We start from the raw sequence: 21,481 nt of genomic DNA on the forward strand, positions 1-21,481 counted from the left end.
TGTAAAATAACTACACAATAACATCCAACTCTTAATTTTTGGCATCCATAGCCAAAAGCTAAAAACTGTAGTGGACAAGCACGTCATAGACTTGCTCATTCAGCTGTTCGAGTAACCTGTATAAGAATACTGTTGTTCTATACAATGAGTTACATGCATTTTCAAGGACAAGACAGCGTTTGATAAATTCACAACAGGATCAGTGTTTCTGTGTTTTAGTGCATCTTTTTATATAGGAAAAATATTTCCAGTGCAAAGAAATACCGAATTGCGTATGTATTATTGACAGTTTTCGATAAAGAATAAAGATGTGAATTAGAAACACTTTACTTTAATTTGACCTGTAAGTATCATGTCATAACATTTCATTTGAAAGGCGTAAAAAGAACTCACGATTAAAACATATTTTCTCCACCTCACCGACCAGATGAGCTATGATGTAAGTCACTCGCAAAGCCAAATACACAGTGAAGTTGAAAGTTTTCAGTCATAATTGTCAACTTCCAAATTCTCCTGTTTTCTGTGAACACGCGAGCAATTTTGCTATGATAATTTTTGCTCACATGGCCATATCTGTGTAGCAGTAGGTCCTGACTCAGCTGTGGTGGTTTTCATCCGATGGCGTTCTTTGGGTTAGCGGTGGCTTCAACTACGTGCCTACAAATAGCAACCAGTAATACACTGGCGTTCCACAGCTGGCCAAACATCAGACATCATCCTCTGTAGCCAGCTTACACGTCAGCATATCCACCACCGACCAGTGCTTGCCTCAAGTACACTAACTCTTCAGAAGCTATCGCGAGATGCGCCAGTCTCGCTGACAGCTGCACATGCATTCACAACCGTGGCACCTTCGGGTGTCACGTGCCTGCAAACAGGTCGCACCATATCCATGTGTTGCGATTATGTTTAAGCCAGAGCACAGCCGCAAAACGGCAATTCACACCGAGAACTCAATGGAGGACCTCTCTGGGCTTTATGTCAACCGCTGTCTCGGTCCATCTGCCAGTCTCTCGTGGATCCTCTTGCTACCTGCTCTCTGACGCAGCTGGTCTACTGAGCTTGGAACTTCTCCTGCGTCACTAATTGGAGCTGCAGCAGTCTGCGACACCAAGACAGCACCGCTAGTGCTGACTTTCAGAATATTCGTGTGTCGTAGTGTCCACGGCAACATAAACAGTACACCATGTGAGACATTAAATGCAAAATCAGTAATTGTGTTCACTTTTTCATGGCTGACAATCCGCCTTATTTTTGACTCTCACGTACGTTAATATAGAGACTGGATTGAGCGCTATTTCTTGTGTTTGTGTAATGAAGCTCTAAGGAAGGACAAAAGAAGTGAGCCGCACATGGCTCGTGTTCATGCCACTTATTGCTTAGCATCTTGTCATTTCGGTTATGGCATCTCGTTTCTTATTCGATTTACTGGTGTAACTAAGTCGCTCGCTTGCCTGCCTGTGAGTGGCAGCAGCAGCGCTTACAGACCGAGTACTGTGGTACTATCTTTGGAGCGACCGCTGGTATTGGCGGGTCGCGTTGTGTGGAGCTGGGAATTGCTAACGGACATCGGTACTTTCGGTACAATTGTAGTTCTGTCAGTGTTACTGGATATTTGTTTTAGTATTTTGTTGTTTTGGGTGACTAATTCTAATGGCGGTCAGACAGTGCCCCAGGATCGGGCTGTTGAGGAAGGACCACCTCATTTATGAGCCGGCGATAAGGTATCAGCCTATTGAGGGTAGTGTTCCTGGCTTAGCGGCCCGTTTAGGTGCTACCGTCCTTCAGCCGGTTGACGTCATGCCGGATGTTGTGGGTGAGACAGAAGGAGCTATTGAGTTTTTGTTTATGACCATTAGGGGCCTTGAGGACACCATAGGCGTTTTGGAAGGCACTCAACCCAGTGGCAGTCAGTTAGACATGGTGCGGACGCGGTTAACGCATTTAACAAACTGAAACGTCCCCTTAGAAAAATTATGCACAACTGTGCTTAAACTGACACACAATATTTTTAGCGCAACGCAATGTGACTTTCAAAAATCCCTACAAAAGAATGGCCCTGACTAACAATAACCTATACGTTTCACAAATCACTTACCTCACAAAAATCTTCGTTACTCAAACTACTGCAATACAGCGAGCGCCACTACTGCCAGCTAACTAAAAGATTCAAACTACAGAAGTCACTAACTAGTGATAGGCACAGTTAGCAAATGAAAGATTTTAATAGAGAACAAACAAAGTATTTACCTTTATAGTCATAATATATATATCAGTTCATGACACCAATTCTTACAAATTTCAAAATTCCGCCATCTCTCTCCCCACGTCCACCACTGCTGGCGGCTCACCTCCAACTGCGCAACACTACGCGCTGTTAGCATCCAGCTGCGTCTGCCCAACACTACAATGGCAGACAACAATGCAGACTAAACACAGACTGCGCACAGCACAGCCAGTGATTTTTCATACAGAGCGCCATGTGGCGTTACCAATAAGAAAACCTAAACAGCCTACTTACAAAACCTGGTAGCCGATTTAGCGGCGTTAAGGTTGCTGGAGCGTTATAAGAAATCAACCATCGAATTGGGGTCCTTGGTTAACGCTTTTCAGTTTAAGCTTACGTGTTTAGACCTTGATGGAAAAAGGACTGAGGATTAGGAATCTCCAAAGGGGCGTGGGAGGCAGTCCGGGAGTGAAGCTTTTGCGTCTTCCCAGAAGTTAGACCCAGCGTTTGCTAAGCAGCCTAACCCTCTGGTGCACCTCCTTCGTGACATCACGGAATTAGTTATAGATGGACTCGAGCAAACTGAAAGGTTATTATGGTTGTTGGTTCTGTGACGCTACAATGCAGTCCTTGCTATGAATTTTTTCGCTTACTTAACACATGAAACTGTTTGTATACGATGTATTGTTTAGTGTAAATATGTATTGTAAATATTATGTTTAAATTATATAATATTTAACACTGGCAAGTCAGGGCATATTTAGTTAACGTGGAAGTCAGAGAGATTGTTTTGTCGTGCTGCTGGGTGCGGGAGCGCGCCAGCGAGCAGTAGTAGCAGTGACGCCGTGCTCGGAGTGAGACGTACAGTGGAGTGCAGCTATTCCCAGCTGTGTTACATCTAACGGCTAGTGTGTGGATCTAAGTACGACGGAAAAGTAACGGTCGGCATATCTGGAAGCATGTCCGAGCAAGTTATTATGGATTAATGGGCATAGCGCTGAAGAAACGGCGGCTTAAATGTGAAGCCCATTGTGGGCCCAAACAACAGTAAAAGCCCGGTGCCAAATTGTGTCGCCGCCGTGGACTTCCGTCGATCCACCGACAACGAGGGGCGTAAAATCTACGTAATTTTCGTAGGATAAAATTGTAGAAGGCTTGGCAGTGACTGTGCTTTTCTCTGAATATGAACAATTAATAACAAGCACTTTATAATCGAAGTGTTGCAGTTACATTCCACCCGACAGTAACACCAAGTAGATTCCTTCCGATCCTTACCTTATTGAACCGAGTGTGTCACGCCATTATCAAGAGAAAATATGATAATTATCAAATTATTTGCATAGATGGTGAAGAGTAAATTTCAGACTGTTGTGAACGATTGGTTATCGTAGTTAATTGTTGCACTTAATAAACTTACGCCAACCATAGTAACTTAATAATAGACTGAAGTAATAAATTTGGTTATTAAGATTTATTTCAATGCATATTCAGCTCATGTTAGTTCAAGGATATTTCATGAAACTATAAAGCTTATTCCACCTGACAATCGCCCAATTAATGACTTATTCAAAACATAGTTGATCAATTATTGGCAATATATTTCATCATCAGTAGATTAAAATGTGCAAAGTACGTAATTTTAAAGACAGAATGACAATCCATTATTCGAAATCTCGATAGATAATTATCTGTGTTGTCAGCATTGTACTTAGCTGACAAATTATGAGCAAAATAATGATCAAAATATTTATTGAAAGTTAACCATTAATGTTTAAGCGTTGTTAGATTGTTATAACATTATTTTATATGACTACTCAGCCTGACACAGCACTTACGTAAAAGTTGCCGTTCCACCTGCTGCGCTACAAACAGGTAAACTTTATTTTTGACACAATTACTCATGTACTTCACAGTACTGTCGCTCATAAATTGAGCTGGCGACCGATTTTTTAATTGCTTCTACAACTTAATTGCTTTCTTTCGGCAAAATTTCCACTGAAAAATTTATTTCCAAGTTATTTCCATTATCTCATTTACCATCGTTATTGACTGAAATTGCTCATCAATAAAGATCACGTTGTAACGTCTCCTGTTTCCCGCGGAATAGTCGTTATTTACTTCGGATTCGGATGCCTTATCTCGACACGGGTCAAAATTCATAATTCACGGTCATTGTTAACTTGTAATTTCGCAAATCCCGGGAAGCAGGGGGGTGTTATAGTTCGCCTTGAGCAACACGCTGCTGCCTTTGAAATTTCGCATCAAGTAGTTTTGTCGCTATTATATCCGTTAGGTAGAGGCGAATTGAGGACCCTCGTATCCCGAGCCATGGCAGAGTGGTTCTCTTTGCAACAATTGGGGCAGTCGGTAATTAATGAATTATTGACTATCAGGTCGGGTGTCGCTATAGCTGGCAGATGCAACAAGATAAACAGGAGTTACATGAATATGTGGACAGAGTCAAGACTTCCTGCTTGGTCCTGTTGGTCGATTTGCCAGAAAGTGAGTAAGGGGAATGCGGACCGTGGATAAGTCGCACTTTGTTTTCGTGATCGTCCTTCAACCTGGGAAGTACTGCGTCCGCTGTTGTAGCGACATCTGCTTTACCGTTCGCGGACGAGGGATGCCATAAGCTAAGTTTCAGCCCGCGAGCGTTGTCAAGGAAAACTCCGAATTAGCAACATCGGCGGAGACTGCTAAGAGGGAACCGAAGTGTTGTTTCAGATGTGGTCACACAGGTCAGTGCCATCAACTGCGCGCGCCCAGAATCAATAACTGACGCCGGGCTGGGCAGCGACTACGGAATCGAGTCTTTTAGGCATTGGTGTACCAGTGTCATCGCCCCATCATCACCGCCTCTGCCTTATATTTGTTCTCGGGTAGGTGGCGAACTTATTTGTGCCCGTTGGATTCTGGTAGCTCTTTTACGTTGTTGAACTTGGAATGGTTTCTTGAAATTGGTCATATTGCGAGATTTCGGTCGGTCCCTTCTCCAGTGATGAGATGTCGAGTTGCCAAGGGCCAGGTGTTGCCCCTGGATGGTTGGGTCGGAGGGAGTATCTCGGTTGACGATTCCTCCTGGCTTTGGTTAAGAAGCTGCCGGTTGACTTGATTTTGGGATGTGATTTCTGTCGATAAAACCGGTATTCTCTTGGATTATTCCAGGCACGCCTTCTTCTTCAAGTTTGCTTCTGCTCAGAAGTTTGGATTTTGTGAATGTGCGAAACGTACAGTGCATAGCGGCATGTTAGCTGTTGATGCTAATGCTAATAAGTTTGATCTCACCCATTTGTCGTCACAGCCGGCCTCTGAATTAGGCGATTTGCTGCGGGTGTTCCCTGGGCTACTCTGTGATAGACTGGGAGTTACTAGTGTTCTTAACTACAATATCCGTCTATCTGATGACATTACAATCAGGCAGTCCTCGTATCGCCTCTCACGGCCTAAAATGCTTGAGCAAGGAGTTATTAGGTCTTCTACATCTGCTTATGCCTCCCCAATGTTCCTTCTTCCTAAGGATCAGGGGCGGGATTTTATGCCTGTTGTTGACTACCGGCGTCTGAACATCAAGGTCGTCTTCGAATCAGTTCCTCTACCTGATCTTCATAACTCTTTTACTTGGTTTGTCAGCGCTAATTGGTTCACTCTGCTCGATTTGAATAAAGCCTATTATCAGATTCCCTTAACTGAGGAATGTAAGCACGTTACTCTGCTCGATTTGAATAAAGCCTATTATCAGATTCCCTTAACTGAGGAATGTAAGCACGTTACTGAATTTTGTACTGATTGGAATTTGAATTTAACAGAATTCCCTTTGGATTGCCCACTGGCGCAGCCGTTCTTACTCGTTTGCTGGATAATATTCTTGGAGACTTGAAATTAGTCTGTCTTTATAATTATTTGGACGACTTAACGATTTACAACCGTTCATTCCAGGAGCATTTGGACCACATTCAGCAAGTTTTTGCTAGATTGCAGGATCCCGGTTTAACTGTTAAACCCAGTACGTTGACGTTAGCCAGACAGCAGGCATCCTTTTTAGGTCACCTAGTATCAAGCCAGGGCTTTCGCACTGACCAGGAGCGGACTAAGGCATTGAGAGCTCTCCCGCCGCCTACTGATAAACGTGGGATCGCCAGGTTTATAGGCATGGCAAATTATTTTAGGCGTTTTGTTCCTAATTTCACTCAGCTGGTGGCTCCTTTGAATGAATTGTGCCGGAAGGGGGGGGGGCATTTTGAATGGGGACCTGCCAGAAAGTCGATTTTGAGCACATTAAGGCAGCTATAGCCAATCCTCCAGCTCTCGGAGTGCCGGATTGCAATAAAAAAAATTCATTGTACAAACCGACTCATCTAATGCGGGAATCTCGGCCGTCCTCCTCCAGGAGTTCGAAGATCAAAGGCAGCCATTAGCGTACGCATCTCGTCGGTTAATAAGTGCTGAACTCAAATATTCAGTTTACGAATGTCAGGCATTAGCGGTCTTGTTTGCATTGGAGAAGTATCGCTTTTATCTTGAGCATAGAGCGTTTCAGCAAGAAGCCGATAATCAAGCATTAAACTGGGTATTAGCCAGGCGGCGCAAAACTGGTTGTATCGCCAGTTGGGCAGTACACATTTCATAGTTTCAATTCGAGGGTTCAACACATAAAAGGGACTGAGACTATACTCGTGGATGTCCTCAGCCGTATGTTCACCGAACAACCACCTGATGAGCGCGATCAAGTAACGGAGGAAGGCGATCTTAGTTGTGTCGTGTTGGGGAAGAACCCTCATTTGTTTGGTGATGTTGCCGAGCATCAGGTTCAGGATCCCACTTGAGGACTGGTGAGGGCACGCATGTCGGCTGGCGAATCTTTGGATGGACACGTTATCAGGAAAGGCATTTTGTGTAAAAGGATGGAGCGTGCTAAGGAGTTGAAGATCTGTCTACCAGCCACCCTGGTAAGTCTGGTTCTGCTTTCACGATTCGTTGATTGGTGGTCACTTAGTAACCTGTAAGACCTTTGCAAAAAATTAAGGACCATTTGACTTGGCCCTCCATGCACCGGGACGTTCGAGAGATGGTTTCTCGGTGTTGGTTGTGTCGTGTGGCCAAACCCAAGAACACTCTTCAACAGGGTTTCTTGAGTTCTGAGCGCGAATCCTGCCCTATGCACAAACTCTATATCGATTATGTGGGACCTTTACCTCGCACCAAGTGAGGCCATCGGTACGTACTGGTTACTATTGACGCGTTTTCGAGGTTTACCTGGCTTCTTCCGAGTCGTAATGTGACTGCTGCTACCACTGCCCCGCATTTAACTAACGTTTTTAGTGTTTTTGGGCACCCCAAACAAATCGTGATAATGTCCTGGTCTTCCTTTCGGCTCCCATTAGGCTTCCTACTTTCAAAACAGTGTCAAACACATAACCACTACGCCGTAGTACCCACAGGCCGAGAGAGTCAATCGTAATCTCAAATCCGCATTGATTATTTTCCATCAGAAGACGGCCAGTAAGTGGGATTCTAGTCTCCCTTGGCTTAGTCTCGCCTTCAATACCGCCAGCCATGAGGATTTGAAGGCTACTCCGGCCTCCTTGGTCTTTGCTTATCCTGCTAATTCCTCCCTTTCGAACTTATGGGGATTTCAAGATCTAATCCCTGCGGATGTTACCCCTCAGATCATAGGGGAAAAACAGGAACAGTGCCAGGCACAATATTCTTAGAGCCCACAACAAGTAGGCTGAGCGCTATAACCATAATCGGCGAGTCTTTAGGGGTAAGCCAGGAGACCAGGTGCATGTCCGTACTTTTCCCGGGAGAGAGCTGCATGTTGGAAACCTCGGTAAATTCACTCGCCGTTTTCTCGGGCCCTAGACTATAATGCAGCCGTAGCTGCCTTAATGTGCTCAAACGCGGCCTCCTGGGCAGGTCCCCATTAAAAACGCACCCCTTTCCGGCGCAGTTCATTCAAAGGAGCCGCCAGCTGCGCGACATTATGGCCCTATTAACCTTTTGGTTAAGGACAATCGCACCGGAAGGCAATCTGGGTCCATCTTAGCATAGTTAAGTTTGTTTAGACCAATAGTAGGGTTACCTTCGGGTTTCTATTTGGGGGGAGGGGGGGGGGGCGATATTGAGCCGTCCGCGGCTCGTGTCTTTGCAGTCATGGCATGTCGTTTCTTATTTGATTTACTGGAGTCACTAAGTTGCTAGCTTGTCTGCCCATGAGCGGCAGCAGCAGCAGCAGCGCTTATCGATAGGAGTACTGTATGGTACTATCTTTGGAGAGACCGCTCGTATTTCAGGGGAGCGTTGTGTGGAGCGAGGAGCTGAAAAGGGGCGGTGCGGGATTAGCAGAGCGGTCTCTGGTGCTGCAGTCATGGACTGTGCGGATGGTCCCTAGGGCATGGGTTTGTGTGTTTGTCCTTAGGATAATTTAGGTTAAGTAGTGCGTAATCGTAGGGACTGATGACCTTATCAGTTAACTCCCATAAGATTTCACACACATTTGGACTTTTTTTTCAGTTCAGCAGCGAGCAGGTCTGTGCAGTGCACGGGAAGGTAAGCTGGAGACGCTGGCGGAATGCTGCCACTACCGGATCCACTTGGAGTGCCTGCGAGAGCGACGGCTTTGTGACAGACCGAACCCTGGACGTTTACGTCGAGTGTAAAGTTAACTACTAATGCAACCAAGAGTAACTGATTACAGCCCCGTACACAATTCTAACCTTATCCTGCCCCATCCTAAGAAACCAGCTCACAAGAAGCTCTTATGTTTTCGTCACTAAAACATTTTATAAATAGTATACTGGCCATCAATTCTTCGTGTCGAACATGTTGTTTGGCTACAACAAATGGCAATGAGGACAATTATTTTCACCAGTTCCAGCGCAGCCGCTGGTTGCAGTGCCACCACTCATCATTCGTCCCAGAACAGTTGGCGAAGAGGGTAAATAAATTCACTGGCTCCAACATCACCGCTCTCTTCAGCGTAACTATTCGAATTTGAGCTTACCACTGAAGACGGTTTCAAGGATCTCAAGCTCCGTTACACCATTGGCGACGCCTTCGAGGATTTCAAAGTTTCATCCCTAACAGTGGCTACTTTCCAATTATCTCGGCCCACTTCAGTTAGTAGCAAAGTATTTTGTCAACTTGCTCTGAACACCAAATAGAAAACACCTACTTTTTCTATAACTTGGTGTGATAACTTCCTGTTTTCTTTGAAGTACGTTCATCATCGACACCACCTTGTGTTCCACTCCTGTCTCTCACGCACAACATGCAGCACGCAGCACCACACACGAGTACTGTCGTTGGGGACGACATACAGGATCTCCACAGCTCCCATGAAGTGCCTACCGGGTCCACAGACGCCGAGTGGTTGCGCTGGAGGCTGCTCCTTCCGGCGCAGCATTTTCTCCCTCGTACTCCCCTGCTCCGCGCTTTTCCTTGCAGTTTATATCATATGGACCTTTGAGTGACATCCACCAATGGGCCTTCAGCCGCTCTACAAATTACGATCGCATTGTGTCGTGTTATCCGCTTATCGGTGTCCGTCAACCAGGGATATGTGCCTCCCGTGTTCCACATGCGCTATCTGCTACAGCTATGGCAGCGGTGGACATTTCTCCAGCTGCTTAATGTTGGAAATTTTCAACAGCTTTTTTTAAAACTATCTCATCATCTCTTACGAGCTAAAATTTTCACATTGTGGTTCTTCACGCATAAAAATTTCAGGGCAGATTTCCAAGTTGGTTTAGACTGTTCCCTTGCGAGTCATTTCACATGATGTAGCGCCTCAAGTTTTCCCTGGGATCAATTTTATAAAGTGCCGGAGAAATAAGTGAACACTCACCTGTAATATCAAAATCACCATCGTCATCACCGCCTTCCGTGACACCATATTCGCCATCACCGCCATCGAGCATGTCGTTGACGAAGCTACCGTGATGAGGTCCACTCGTGGGGCCCACGTCTCCTATAAAGAGAACAAACACTGTAAATCCTAAATTGTATTACTGCGTCGCTCAGCAGTTTCTCTTTACGCAATGTCACAATGTTTTACCAAAGGAGAAAGAATACCACGGAGAGACTACACCGCTGCAGTAGTGAATCATGGTGTCCACTGTTATCCTGGTTGTAGTAAGTCAAATCAAATACACACGGTCTAGAATTGCAGTAAATGACTTGTAAAATAACTCCACAATAACGTCCAACTCTTAATTTTTGCAATCCATAGCCAAAAGCTGAATTATCTCTTTCTGTAGTGCACAAACACGTTATACAATTGGTCATTCAGCTGTTCGAGCAACCTGTATAAGAATACTGTTGTTATATACTGTAAGAGGTCCATAATTAAAGAACTTGTTGCTAGCGCACTCGAGCTGATGTAATTTCGATGTATTGCTCACGCGCTGCCTGCGATATGTAAGCTAGAAGTGAATCTGAGACCAAATAGCAGTATTGACTGCAGTAAGAACTGTGTTTTAGTAGGAGTAAGTTGTTGCTAGCGAGCAGTCGTGTCTGGTGTATCGTGTTGGCTAGGCCGGTCGTGTGCAGCGATGGCAGAGCCTGAGCGTTGTAGGATAAGGTAGAAGCAGCCTCGCGCATATGTAGTATTGTTACATCAAGTCCCATGTAAATGTTTTTAAAAAATCTTTTAATAATAATCTTTCTCATAAAAAGTAACTTTTGACATTCATCTCAATTTAAAGAATTCACTAATTTCTCCAATCCTTGGCCATCCCGATTATTGAAAAGAAAAATCAGTTCTTTCCTTTTATATAAGACAAATCTATCGGCCAGCATTGCACTTAGCTGCGCCAGGAAAATTTCTTATAGGAGCAGATATATACGCGTTATCCGGCGATCTAATTAAGGTAAGATTTTTCAGTTTATTCAGAATGATGTATCAGGGCCATGACGCAGCATTGCTGACGTCCAAAATTTACCAGGTTAAATTGACTGTCAATTATTGAAAGGTTATAAGTGACCCACATTTTTTTTATTGTGAGATTAGTCACATTTTATTATTGATAGGTTACGCAATTTATTTTGTGGGGAGGTTACACTGAATGTGAACGACATAATTATATTTTTTACTGTTGAGAGGTTTAGGAATTTCTCTGTATTGAAGTTACACTAAATGAGAATACTATTCATATTATTGTATTTTGTGGGGAGGTTACAATACAATGAGTTACATGCATTCTCAGGGACAAGACAGAGTTTGATAAACTCACACCGGTATCAGTGTTTCGGATATTTCCAGTGAAAACAAATACCGAATTGTGTAACTGTTATTTACAACTTTCGATAAAGAATACAGATGTAAATTAGAAACACTTTACTTTCAAGACAAATGTTGATGATGTTGAGACAGCAACCAGCCACAAATACACTTTCAGTTCCTTTATTCAAAAGGTACCGTTACCAGTTTCAAATCATTACGATTTATCTTCAGGCGGTTTTCATGCTTTCATTACATGTGGTGCGTTTTTTTTTTACAGATTAATTGTCCTAAAATATAAATAATACATAATCATAAGCACGCAACACAGATGGTTGCGTTACAGATTTGCATTGGATGTGACTTACGTGAAATGGCGGTTTGTAGTGTTTGTTTTCATTGTCCAACAGATGTGAATACATTCCCACTGCATTCTTATCGTTGCACACGTAAATTTTTCTCACTGAACGCTTTAGATTTGTCATTGAATAGATTTCTAACACGCACCAAATGTTTTGATACATACAAACATATGAGTGCTCTGGTATATCGTAACACTATATATGTCCCATGTTTGGAAAAATATCGTATATTCACGTATGCAACTGAACCGCTTTTTACTCTAGTATGGAGATACATTGATTTTGTGAGTTTTAGAGCGAATAGTGTTACATTAATTATAAAGTTATTCCATTTTTATAGTACTGTATAGTACATTATTTATTTACATTTAGTGTCATGAGAATTGTACTTACTTATAAATTTGCTACTTGATCTGCAGATATGCGTAAGAATATTATTTGCTTTGAAGGGTGGAAAATAATTGTTGGAAATTTTTCAGGAACGGGGTGTTAGCTAACTCGGTTTGTTCATTAAGGATATAGTCGGGGGTGCTATTTTTGTATGTGTGTATTTCTATTTCTTATAATATGTTCATAGTTTCTCCTTTTCTGGTAGATGTAAAATTTTTAAGTTATTCTCAATGTTTCTCACTGAATGGTTTTCTTCAGCAATATGGGTCTCAAAAGCAGATTTGTTCAAGTTTCCAAGCTCTATAGCATGAATGTGTTCTTTGTATCTAACTTCAAAACTTCTGCCTTTCTGTCCAGTGTAGAATTTTGGGCATGTATGGCATTTGAGTTTGTATATTCCTAATTTACCATAGGAACTCTTGAAGGTATTTACATTACGGATTACTTTTTGTTGTAACTTTAGTTGTGAAAAATCTGATTGTGATATTATTCTTTTTAAATAAGTTTGCTATTTGGTATGATAGTGGACCTATGTATGGGAGAGTAGAATATTTAGGTTTGGCTTCTGTGGCACACGAATTTGGCTTGGAGTGCATGTTGTGTAGATTGCTGTGAAGTGGATCTATGGTTTTTGTTTGCATTTTGTTGTGGAGTTTTTCTATTATTATTGGTTTATATCCATTATTAGGAGCAACTGTTTTTATTATATTGATTTTATTTTGTTGGTCTGTGTTACTCACTGGTACTTTTTTAATTCAGTGTACCATGGCTCTGAAATATGCCATTTTTTGTTGGTGGGGGTGGCAAGATGAGCTGTCAATACTGACATCTGTGGTGGTAGATTTTCTGTAAATACCAAATTGATGTTTATAATTACTATTGAAAATCTTCAGGTCAAGAAAGTTAATGCTTTTATAAGTTTCATGTTCAACTGTGAATTTAATATTTTTGTGCATTTTGCTTAGATCTGCTGCTAATGTATCAATTTCATTATTTGTACCATCAATAAGCAGGACTGTATTATCAACATATCTCCTGTAGTATATTGTTTCGTTTGAGATGTGCTGGTTGGTTGAGAATAGTTTTTGTACTATGTGGTTGATGTAAATATCAGAAAAAATCCCAGCTAAGCTACTTCCCATTCCCAAACCATCATGTTCTTGGTACAGTCTGTTGTTGAAGCTAAAGTAAATACGCTCTAGAATAAGTGTTGCAACCCTCGTTCAAGTACGAGCTGCTCTTAGCGGCTCGCCATCTTATTTACAACTTTTCATGGCGTCGCCTTTCCGGCTTAGATTTTTTAAAATGTGACTTGTAAGTACTGAATCTCTTTCCAGTCAGGACAAACTTTCATTTTATTAATTTATTATATACACAATATGTTTTAGAACAGTTTAATTCTTAAGGCGACGCTCATAGTAGCGTCGAAACCTGGTCAATTTTGATTTAATATTTGTGACCGAGGGCTTATTTCTTCTAATATATTTTTATGAGTTCATATTTCTCTGCAATACTAATTTTCTTATACATTCCTGGAAATTGAAATAAGAACACTGTGAATTCATTGTCCCAGGAAGGGGAAACTTTATTGACACATTCCTGGGGTCAGATACATCACATGATCAGACTGACAGAACCACAGGCACATAGACACAGGCAACAGAGCATGCAAAATGTCGGCACTAGTACAGTGTATATCCACCTTTCGCAGCATTGCAGGCTGCTATTCTCCCATGGAGACGATCGTAGAGATGCTGGATGTAGTCCTGTGGAATGGCTTGCCATGCCATTTCCACCTGGCGCCTCAGTTGGACCAGCGTTCGTGCTGGACGTGCAGACCGCGTGACACGACGCTTCATCCAGTCCCAAACATGCTCAATGGGGGACAGATCCGGAGATCTTGCTGGCCAGGGTAGTTGACTTACACCTTCTAGAGCACATTGAGTGGCACGGGATACATGCGGACGTGCATCGTCCTGTTGGAACAGCAAGTTCCCTTGCCGGTCTAGGAATGGCAGAACGATGGGTTCGATGACGGTTTGGATGTACCGTGCACTATTCAGTGTCCCCTCGACGATCACCAGAGGTGTACGGCCAGTGTAGGAGATCGCTCCCCACACCGTGATGCCGGGTGTTGGCCCTGTGTGCCTCGGTCGTATGCAGTCCTGATTGTGGCGCTCACCTGCACGGCGCCAAACACGCATACGACCATCATTGGCACCAAGGCAGAAGCGACTCTCATCGCTGAAGACGACACGTCTCCATTCGTCCCTCCATTCACGCCTGTCGCGACACCACTGGAGGCGGGCTGCACGATGTTGGGGCGTGAGCGGAAGACGGCCTAACGGTGTGCGGGACCGTAGCTCAGCTTCATGGAGACGGTTGCGAATGGTCCTCGCCGATACCCAAGGAGCAACAGTGTCCCTAATTTGCTGGAAAGTGGCGGTGCGGTCCCCTACGGCACTGCGTAGGATCCTACGGTCTTGGCGTGCATCCGTGCGTCGCTGCGATCCGGTCCCAGGTCGACGGGCACGTGCACCTTCCGCCGACCACTGGTGACAACATCGATGTACTGTGGAGACCTCACGCCCCACGTGTTGAGCAATTCGGCGGTACGTCCACCCGGCCTCCCGCATACTCACTATACGCCCTCGCTCAAAGTCCGTCAACTGCACATACGGTTCACGTCCACGCTGTCGCGGCATGCTACCAGTGTTAAAGACTGCGATGGAGCTCTGTATGCCACGGCAAACTGGCTGACACTGACGGTGGCGGTGCACAAATGCTGCGTAGCTAGCGCCATTCGACGGCCAACACCGCGGTTCCTAGTGTGTCCGCTGTGCCGTGCGTGTGATCATTGCTTGTACAGCCCTCTCGCAGTGTCCGGAGCAAGTATGGTGGGTCTGACACACCGGTGTCAATGTGTTCTTTTTTCCATTTCCAGGTGTGTATTTTAGCAGATTGTTTCTTATAATGTTAATAGTCTCTTTGAAAGGGATGTTCGTGTATAAGTTGACTATGTCTGGTGATGCTAATTCAGCTGTTGGTGGGATGGTGATGTCTTTAATTAAGCTTATGAGCTCATGTTTGTTATGTATGGTGTAGTTATTTTCAAATGTACAGTATTTGGTAAGCATATCTTTTAGTTCACGACTTATGAATTATGCAGGGCAGTTTTTTGAGTTAACAATGGGGCGAATGGGACAATTTTCTTTATGAACTTTTGGCTGTGCACGTGGTTTTAGTGCTGAAGGTTTCATTGTTATGCAGTTACATATTTCATATTTGTTCAGTACAAAGTTACAGTCTCGTAGCTGCTTACGGAGTTTAGTTTGGAATTTTATTCTTGGGTCTGATTTTATTTCAGTAACATTGTTGCTATGGAAAAATTGCAAGGTTTTCTCTATATATTCTCTTTCATGAATTACGATTAAAGAATTTCCATTGTCAGCTTTTACTGTGAGTGCTTTACTTTCAGATAGTTTGCTGTTAATATTTTTCAAAGCACTAAGTTCAGTATTTTTGCTGGTATTATTTGTTGGTAGTTGCTTCATTCTCAGTTTATTTGTCTTGCATCCAAATGCATCTTTCTCACATGAGTCTGAAGATGAATCGTAATGATTCGAAACCAGTAGCGGTACCTTTTGAATAGAGGAACTGAAAATAAATTTGTGGCTGGTTGCTGTTTCAACACCGCCGACATTTGTCTTCAAATAACAGCCACGTTCTCCAGACATGTCATCATATGACAAAACTGCACTTTACTTTCACTTGACCTGTAAGTATCATGTCGTAACATATCATTTAAAAGACATAAAAAGAAATCACGATTAAAACATGTTTTCTCCACCTCACAGATCAGATGCGTTATGATGTAAGTCACTTGTAAACCAAACTCAGCTGTGGTAGTTTGATCCGATGGCGTTCTTTGGATTGGCGGTGGCTACAACTACGTGCCTACAAACAGTCACACACTGGCGTCCGACAGCTGGCCAACATCAGGCGTCATTGTCTTTAGCCAGCTTACACGTCAGCAATTCCACCACCGATCAGTACTTGCCTCAAGTACACTAACTCTTCAGCAGCCATCGCGAGATGCCCCAGTCACGCTGACAGCTCACGTGAATTCACAACCTCCGGGTGTCACGTGCCTGCAAACAGGTCGCACCATATCCATGTGCTGCGACCATGTGTATGGCAGGGTACCACCACAAAAAGCCAATTCACACTGAGATCTCCAAGGACGATTTCTCTGGGCTTTATGTCAACCGCTCCTTCGGTCCATCTACCAGTCTCTTATGATTCACTTTCTCAGGGCAGACAATCCGCCATGTTTTTTGGTCTCACGCGCATCAGTATAGAGATTCGATTGAACGCCATTTCTTGTGTTTGTGCAATTAAGCTCTAAAGAAGGAGGAAAGAAGCTTTTATGTTTTTGTGAATAAAACATTTTATCCATAGTCTACTGTCCATCAATTTTTCGTGTCGAACATGTTGTTTGGCTTCATCAAATGACGATGAGACTAAATAAATTCACTGGCCCCAGCACTACAGCTCTCTTCAAAGTAACTATTCAAATTTGAGCCTATCACTGAAGACGGTTTCAAAGACTTCAAGCTCCGTCACACCATTGGCGACGCCTTCGAGGATTTCAAAGTTTCATCCCTAACAGTGGCTACTTTCCAATTATCTCGGCCCACTTCAGTTAGTAGCAAAGTATTTTGTCAACTTGCTCTGAACACCAAATAGAAAACACCTACTTTTTCTATAACTTGGTGTAATAACTTCCTGTTTTCTTTGAAGTACGTTCATCATCGACACCACCTTGTGTTCCACTCCTGTCTCTCACGCACAACATGCAGCACGCAGCACCACACACGAGTACTGTCGTTGGGGACGACATACAGGATCTCCACAGCTCCCATGAAGTGCCTACCGGGTCCACAGCCACCGAGTGGTTGCGCTGGAGGCTGCTCTTTCCGGCACAGCATTTTCTCTCTGGTACTCCTCTGCTCCGCGCTTTTGCTTGCAGTTTATAACATATGGACCTTTGAGTGACATCCACCAATGGGCCTTCAGCCGCTCTACAAATTACCATCGCATTGTGTCGTGTTATGCGCTTACCGGTGTCCGTCAACCAACGATATGTGCCTCCCGTGTTCCACATGCGCTATCTGCTACAGCTATGGCAGCTATGGCAGCGGTGGACATTTCTCCATCTGCCTAAAGTTGGAAATTTTCAGCATCTTATTTAGAACTATCGCATCATGTCTTACGAGCTAAAATTTTCAGATTGTGGTTCTTTCGGTGTATTCTTCACGCATAAAAATTTCAGGGCTGATTTCCAAGTTGGTTTAGACTGTTCCCTTCCGAGTCGTTTCACAAGATGTAGCGCCTCAAGTTTTCCCTGGGATCATTTTCATAAAGTGCCGGAGAAACAAGTGAACACTCACCTGTAATATCAAAATCACCATCGTCATCACCACCTTCCGTGACACCATATTCGCCATCACCGCCATCGAGCATGCCGTTGACGAAGCTACCGTGATGAGGTCCACTCGTGGGGCCCATGTCTCCTATAAAGAGAACAAACACTGTAAATTCTAGGGTGTCTTACTGCATCGCTCAGCAATTCCTCTTTACACAATGTCACAATGTTTTACCCAAAGATAATGAATACCACGGGGAGACTCCACCGCTGCAGTAGAGAATCATGGTGTCCACTGTTATCCTGGCTGTAGTAAGTCAAATAAATACACAATAACATCCAACTCTTAATTTTTGTCATCCGTAGCCAAAAGCTAAATTATTTCTTACTGCAGTGGACAAACACGTAATAGACTTGCTCATTTAGCTGTTCGAGTAAACTGTATAAGAATGCTGTTGTTCTATACAATGAGTTCAAAATGGCTCTGAGCACTATGCGACTTAACTTCTGTGGTCACCAGTCGCCTAGGACCTAGAACTAATTAAACCTAACTAACCTAAGGACATCACACACATCCATGCCCGAGGCAGGATTCGAACCTGCGACCGTAGTGTACAATGAGTTACATGCATTCTCACGGACAAGATATAGTTTGATAACTTCACACCGGGATGAGTGTTTCTGTGTTTTAGTACATCTATTTAAATAGAAAAAACACCAGGCGTCATCCTCTGTAGCCAGCTTACATGTCAGCAAATCCACCACCGACCATTGCTTGCCTCAAGTCCACAAAATCTTCAACAGCATTCACGACTGCGCCAGTCTAACTGATAGCTGCACGTGCATTCACAACCATGGCACTGCCATCGCAGGCCCTATTTCACCTATGGTTTCCACGTGCCTGCAAATAGGTCGCACCATATCCATGTGCTGCGATCATGTCTATGTCAGAGCACAAGCACAGAAAGCCATTCGTACAGAGAACTGCATGGACGACTTCTCTAGGCTTTATATCAACGCAGCACCACACATAAGTACTGTGATCGGTGGCGATCTCCACAGATCCAAAGGGACCTAACCACGTCCCGTAAAGTGCCTCCTCGGTCTGTAGACGCCGGGCGTTCCACTGGAACCTACCTGCACAACTGTCCATTACAATTACTACACCACGAAGATGACGTGCTAGAGACGCGAAATTTAACCGATAGGTAGAAGATACTGTGATATGCAAATAATTAGCTTTTCAGAGCATTCACACAAGGCTGGCGCCGGAGAAGACACCCACAACGTGCTGACATAAGGAAAGTTTCCAACCGATTTCTCATACACAAACAGCAATTGACCGGCGTTGCCTGGTGAAACGTTGTTGTGATGTCTCGTGTAAGGAGCAGAAATGCATACCATCACGTTTACAACTTTGATAAAGGTCGGATTGTAGCCTATCGCGATTCCGGTTTGTCGTATCGCGACATTGCCGCTCGCGTTGGTCGAGATCCAAGACTGTTAGCAGAATATGAAATCGGTGGGTTCAGGAGGGTAATACGGAACGCCGTGCTGGATCCCAACTGCCACGTATCACTAGCAGTCGAGATGACAGGCATCTTATCCTCATGGCTGTAACGGATCTTGCAGCTACGTCTCGATCCCTGAGTCAACAGATAAGGACGTTTGCAAGACAAAAACCATCTGCACGAACAGTTCGACGACGTTCGCAGCAGCATGGACTATCAGCTCGGAGACCATGGCTGCATCACAGACAAGAGCGCCTGCGATAGTATACTCAACGACGAACCTGGGTGCACGAATGGCAAAACGTCATTTTTTCGGATGAATCCAGGTTCTGTTTCCACCATCCGTGTTTGGCTACATCGCGTGAACGCACATTGGAAGCGTGTATTCGTCATCGCCATACTGGCGTATCACCCGGAGTGATGGTATGGGGTGCCATTAGTTACACGTCTCGGTCACCTCTTGTTCACATTGACGGCTCTTTGAACAGTGGACGTTACATTTCAGATGTGTTACGACCCGTGGCTCTACCCTTCATTCGATCCCCGCGAAACCTAATATTTCAGCAGGATAATACACAACTACATCTTGCAGGTCCTGTACGGGACTTTCTGGATACAGAAAATGTTCGACTGCTGCCCTGGCCAGCACATTCTCCGGATCTCTCACCAACTGAAAACGTCTGGTCAATGATGGGCGAGCAACTGGCTCGTGACAATACGCCAGTCGCTACTCGTGATGAAGTGTGGTATCGTGTTGAAGCTGTATGGGCAGCTGTTCCTCTAAACGCCATCCAAGCTCTATCTGACTCAATGCCCAGGCGTATCAAGGCCGTTATTACGGCCAGAGGTGATTGTTCTGGTTACTGATGTCTTAGGATCTACGCACCCAAATTGCATGAAAATGTAATCACATGTCAGTTCTAGTATAATATATTTGTCCAATGAATACCCGTTTATCATCTGCATTTCTTCTTGGTGTAGAAATTTTAATGGCCAGTAGTGTATTTTGGTGGAGCATTATCTCCATGGTACCCCTCTGCTCCGAGCTTCTTTCTGCAGTTTATTACGTGTGGACCTTCGAGTGACATCCATCAATGGCCTTTAGTCATTGGTGCTGTTACGCCGATGTTCCTGATAACTGTCATCAAGAGACCTCAGCTGTCAACCCTCTTCTTGGAGCCTCATTTTAATGCACTTTTTTGTTATCTGCTCACTCAGTATAGGCGTCACTACCGATATGCCAGGACTCCCTACTGATCCTCCCTCTTTATCAAATTTCCCATTACAATGCCCACGCATTCATATATGCACTCTGGACACAACATTTCTAGTTATGAAATGCTCTCGTACTAATATACAAGCTCCGGGCATGATACTGAAATTTCTCCTATGCTTCCACAATTATATACTTTTTGGGTGTTCTAGTATGCATATACTCCCTCCAGGAGCAAACTTCCTGTTTCTCAAGTGCTTTTGCGCTCATGTATGCCCACCAGACGCAACACTTCTACTTTTGAAAGGCTGTTGCGCTCATCTACACACTCCGAGTGCGATATATCTACTTTTCAAGAGCACTTTCTGAGTCTCTTTAGTTTACACGAACATCCTCAGACAATGTGGAAAAATCCATAGTACATTAGATGGAAATAGGAGGATATGCATTTCCGGCGTTCCAATTTGCATCCATTCACGCCCTCCAGGCAGAACATTTCTCTAGTCTTCTGGCATTCCTGTCCACTCTCGGGTCGCAATATTCTTACTGCCCTCGTACGTTCGCACTCAGGTGTGTGCTCTTGAAACACTCTCCACCCTCCGAGCATTATATGTATATTCACAAGTTTCTGGCAGGCCTCTGGACGCGGTACACTTGTTACTACTTTTTATATCCTTGCATATTCGGTCTGACAGTTCGCCCCATGGCTGGCCCAGCCACTTGGAGTCTGCCCACAGCCTACGGTCTTGGCTGCTGAAAAACATCTCTGTCATCCCAGAATGAGATTTTCCCTCTGCAGCGGAGTGTGCGCTGATATGAAATTACGTGGCAGATTAAAACTGTGTGCCGGACCGAGACTCGAACTCGGGACCTTTGCCTTTCGCGGGCAAGTGCTCTACCAACTGAGCTACCCAAGCACGACTCACGCCCCGTCCTCACAGCTTTACTTCTGCCAGTCCATCGCCTCCTACCTTCCAAACTTTACAGAAGCTCTCCTGCGAACCTTGAAGAACTAGCACTCCTGAATGAAAGGATATTGCGGAGACATGGCTTAGCCACAGGCTGTGGGATATTTCCAGAATGAGATTTTCACTCTGCAGCGGAGTGTGCGCTGATATGAAACTTCCTGG

At 44.1% G+C, this 21,481-nt stretch overlaps 1 protein-coding gene across 1 annotated transcript in view; it reads right to left on the minus strand.

Annotated features, from left to right (window-relative positions):
- The window catches only part of LOC126284619 (complement factor D-like), a 174,766-nt gene extending 164,576 nt beyond the window's left edge, over positions 1-10,190 (minus strand). Inside the window, exon 1 of the mRNA XM_049983688.1 lies at positions 10,074-10,190. Coding sequence (XP_049839645.1) covers positions 10,074-10,146 — 73 coding nt within the window. The 5' untranslated portion in view covers positions 10,147-10,190. The remainder of the gene's footprint in view (positions 1-10,073) is intronic.
- Between the last annotated feature and the right edge of the window lie 11,291 nt (positions 10,191-21,481).

This window comes from Schistocerca gregaria, chromosome 8 (genome assembly GCF_023897955.1).
Source record: "Schistocerca gregaria isolate iqSchGreg1 chromosome 8, iqSchGreg1.2, whole genome shotgun sequence".
Lineage (NCBI taxonomy): Eukaryota > Metazoa > Arthropoda > Insecta > Orthoptera > Acrididae > Schistocerca > Schistocerca gregaria.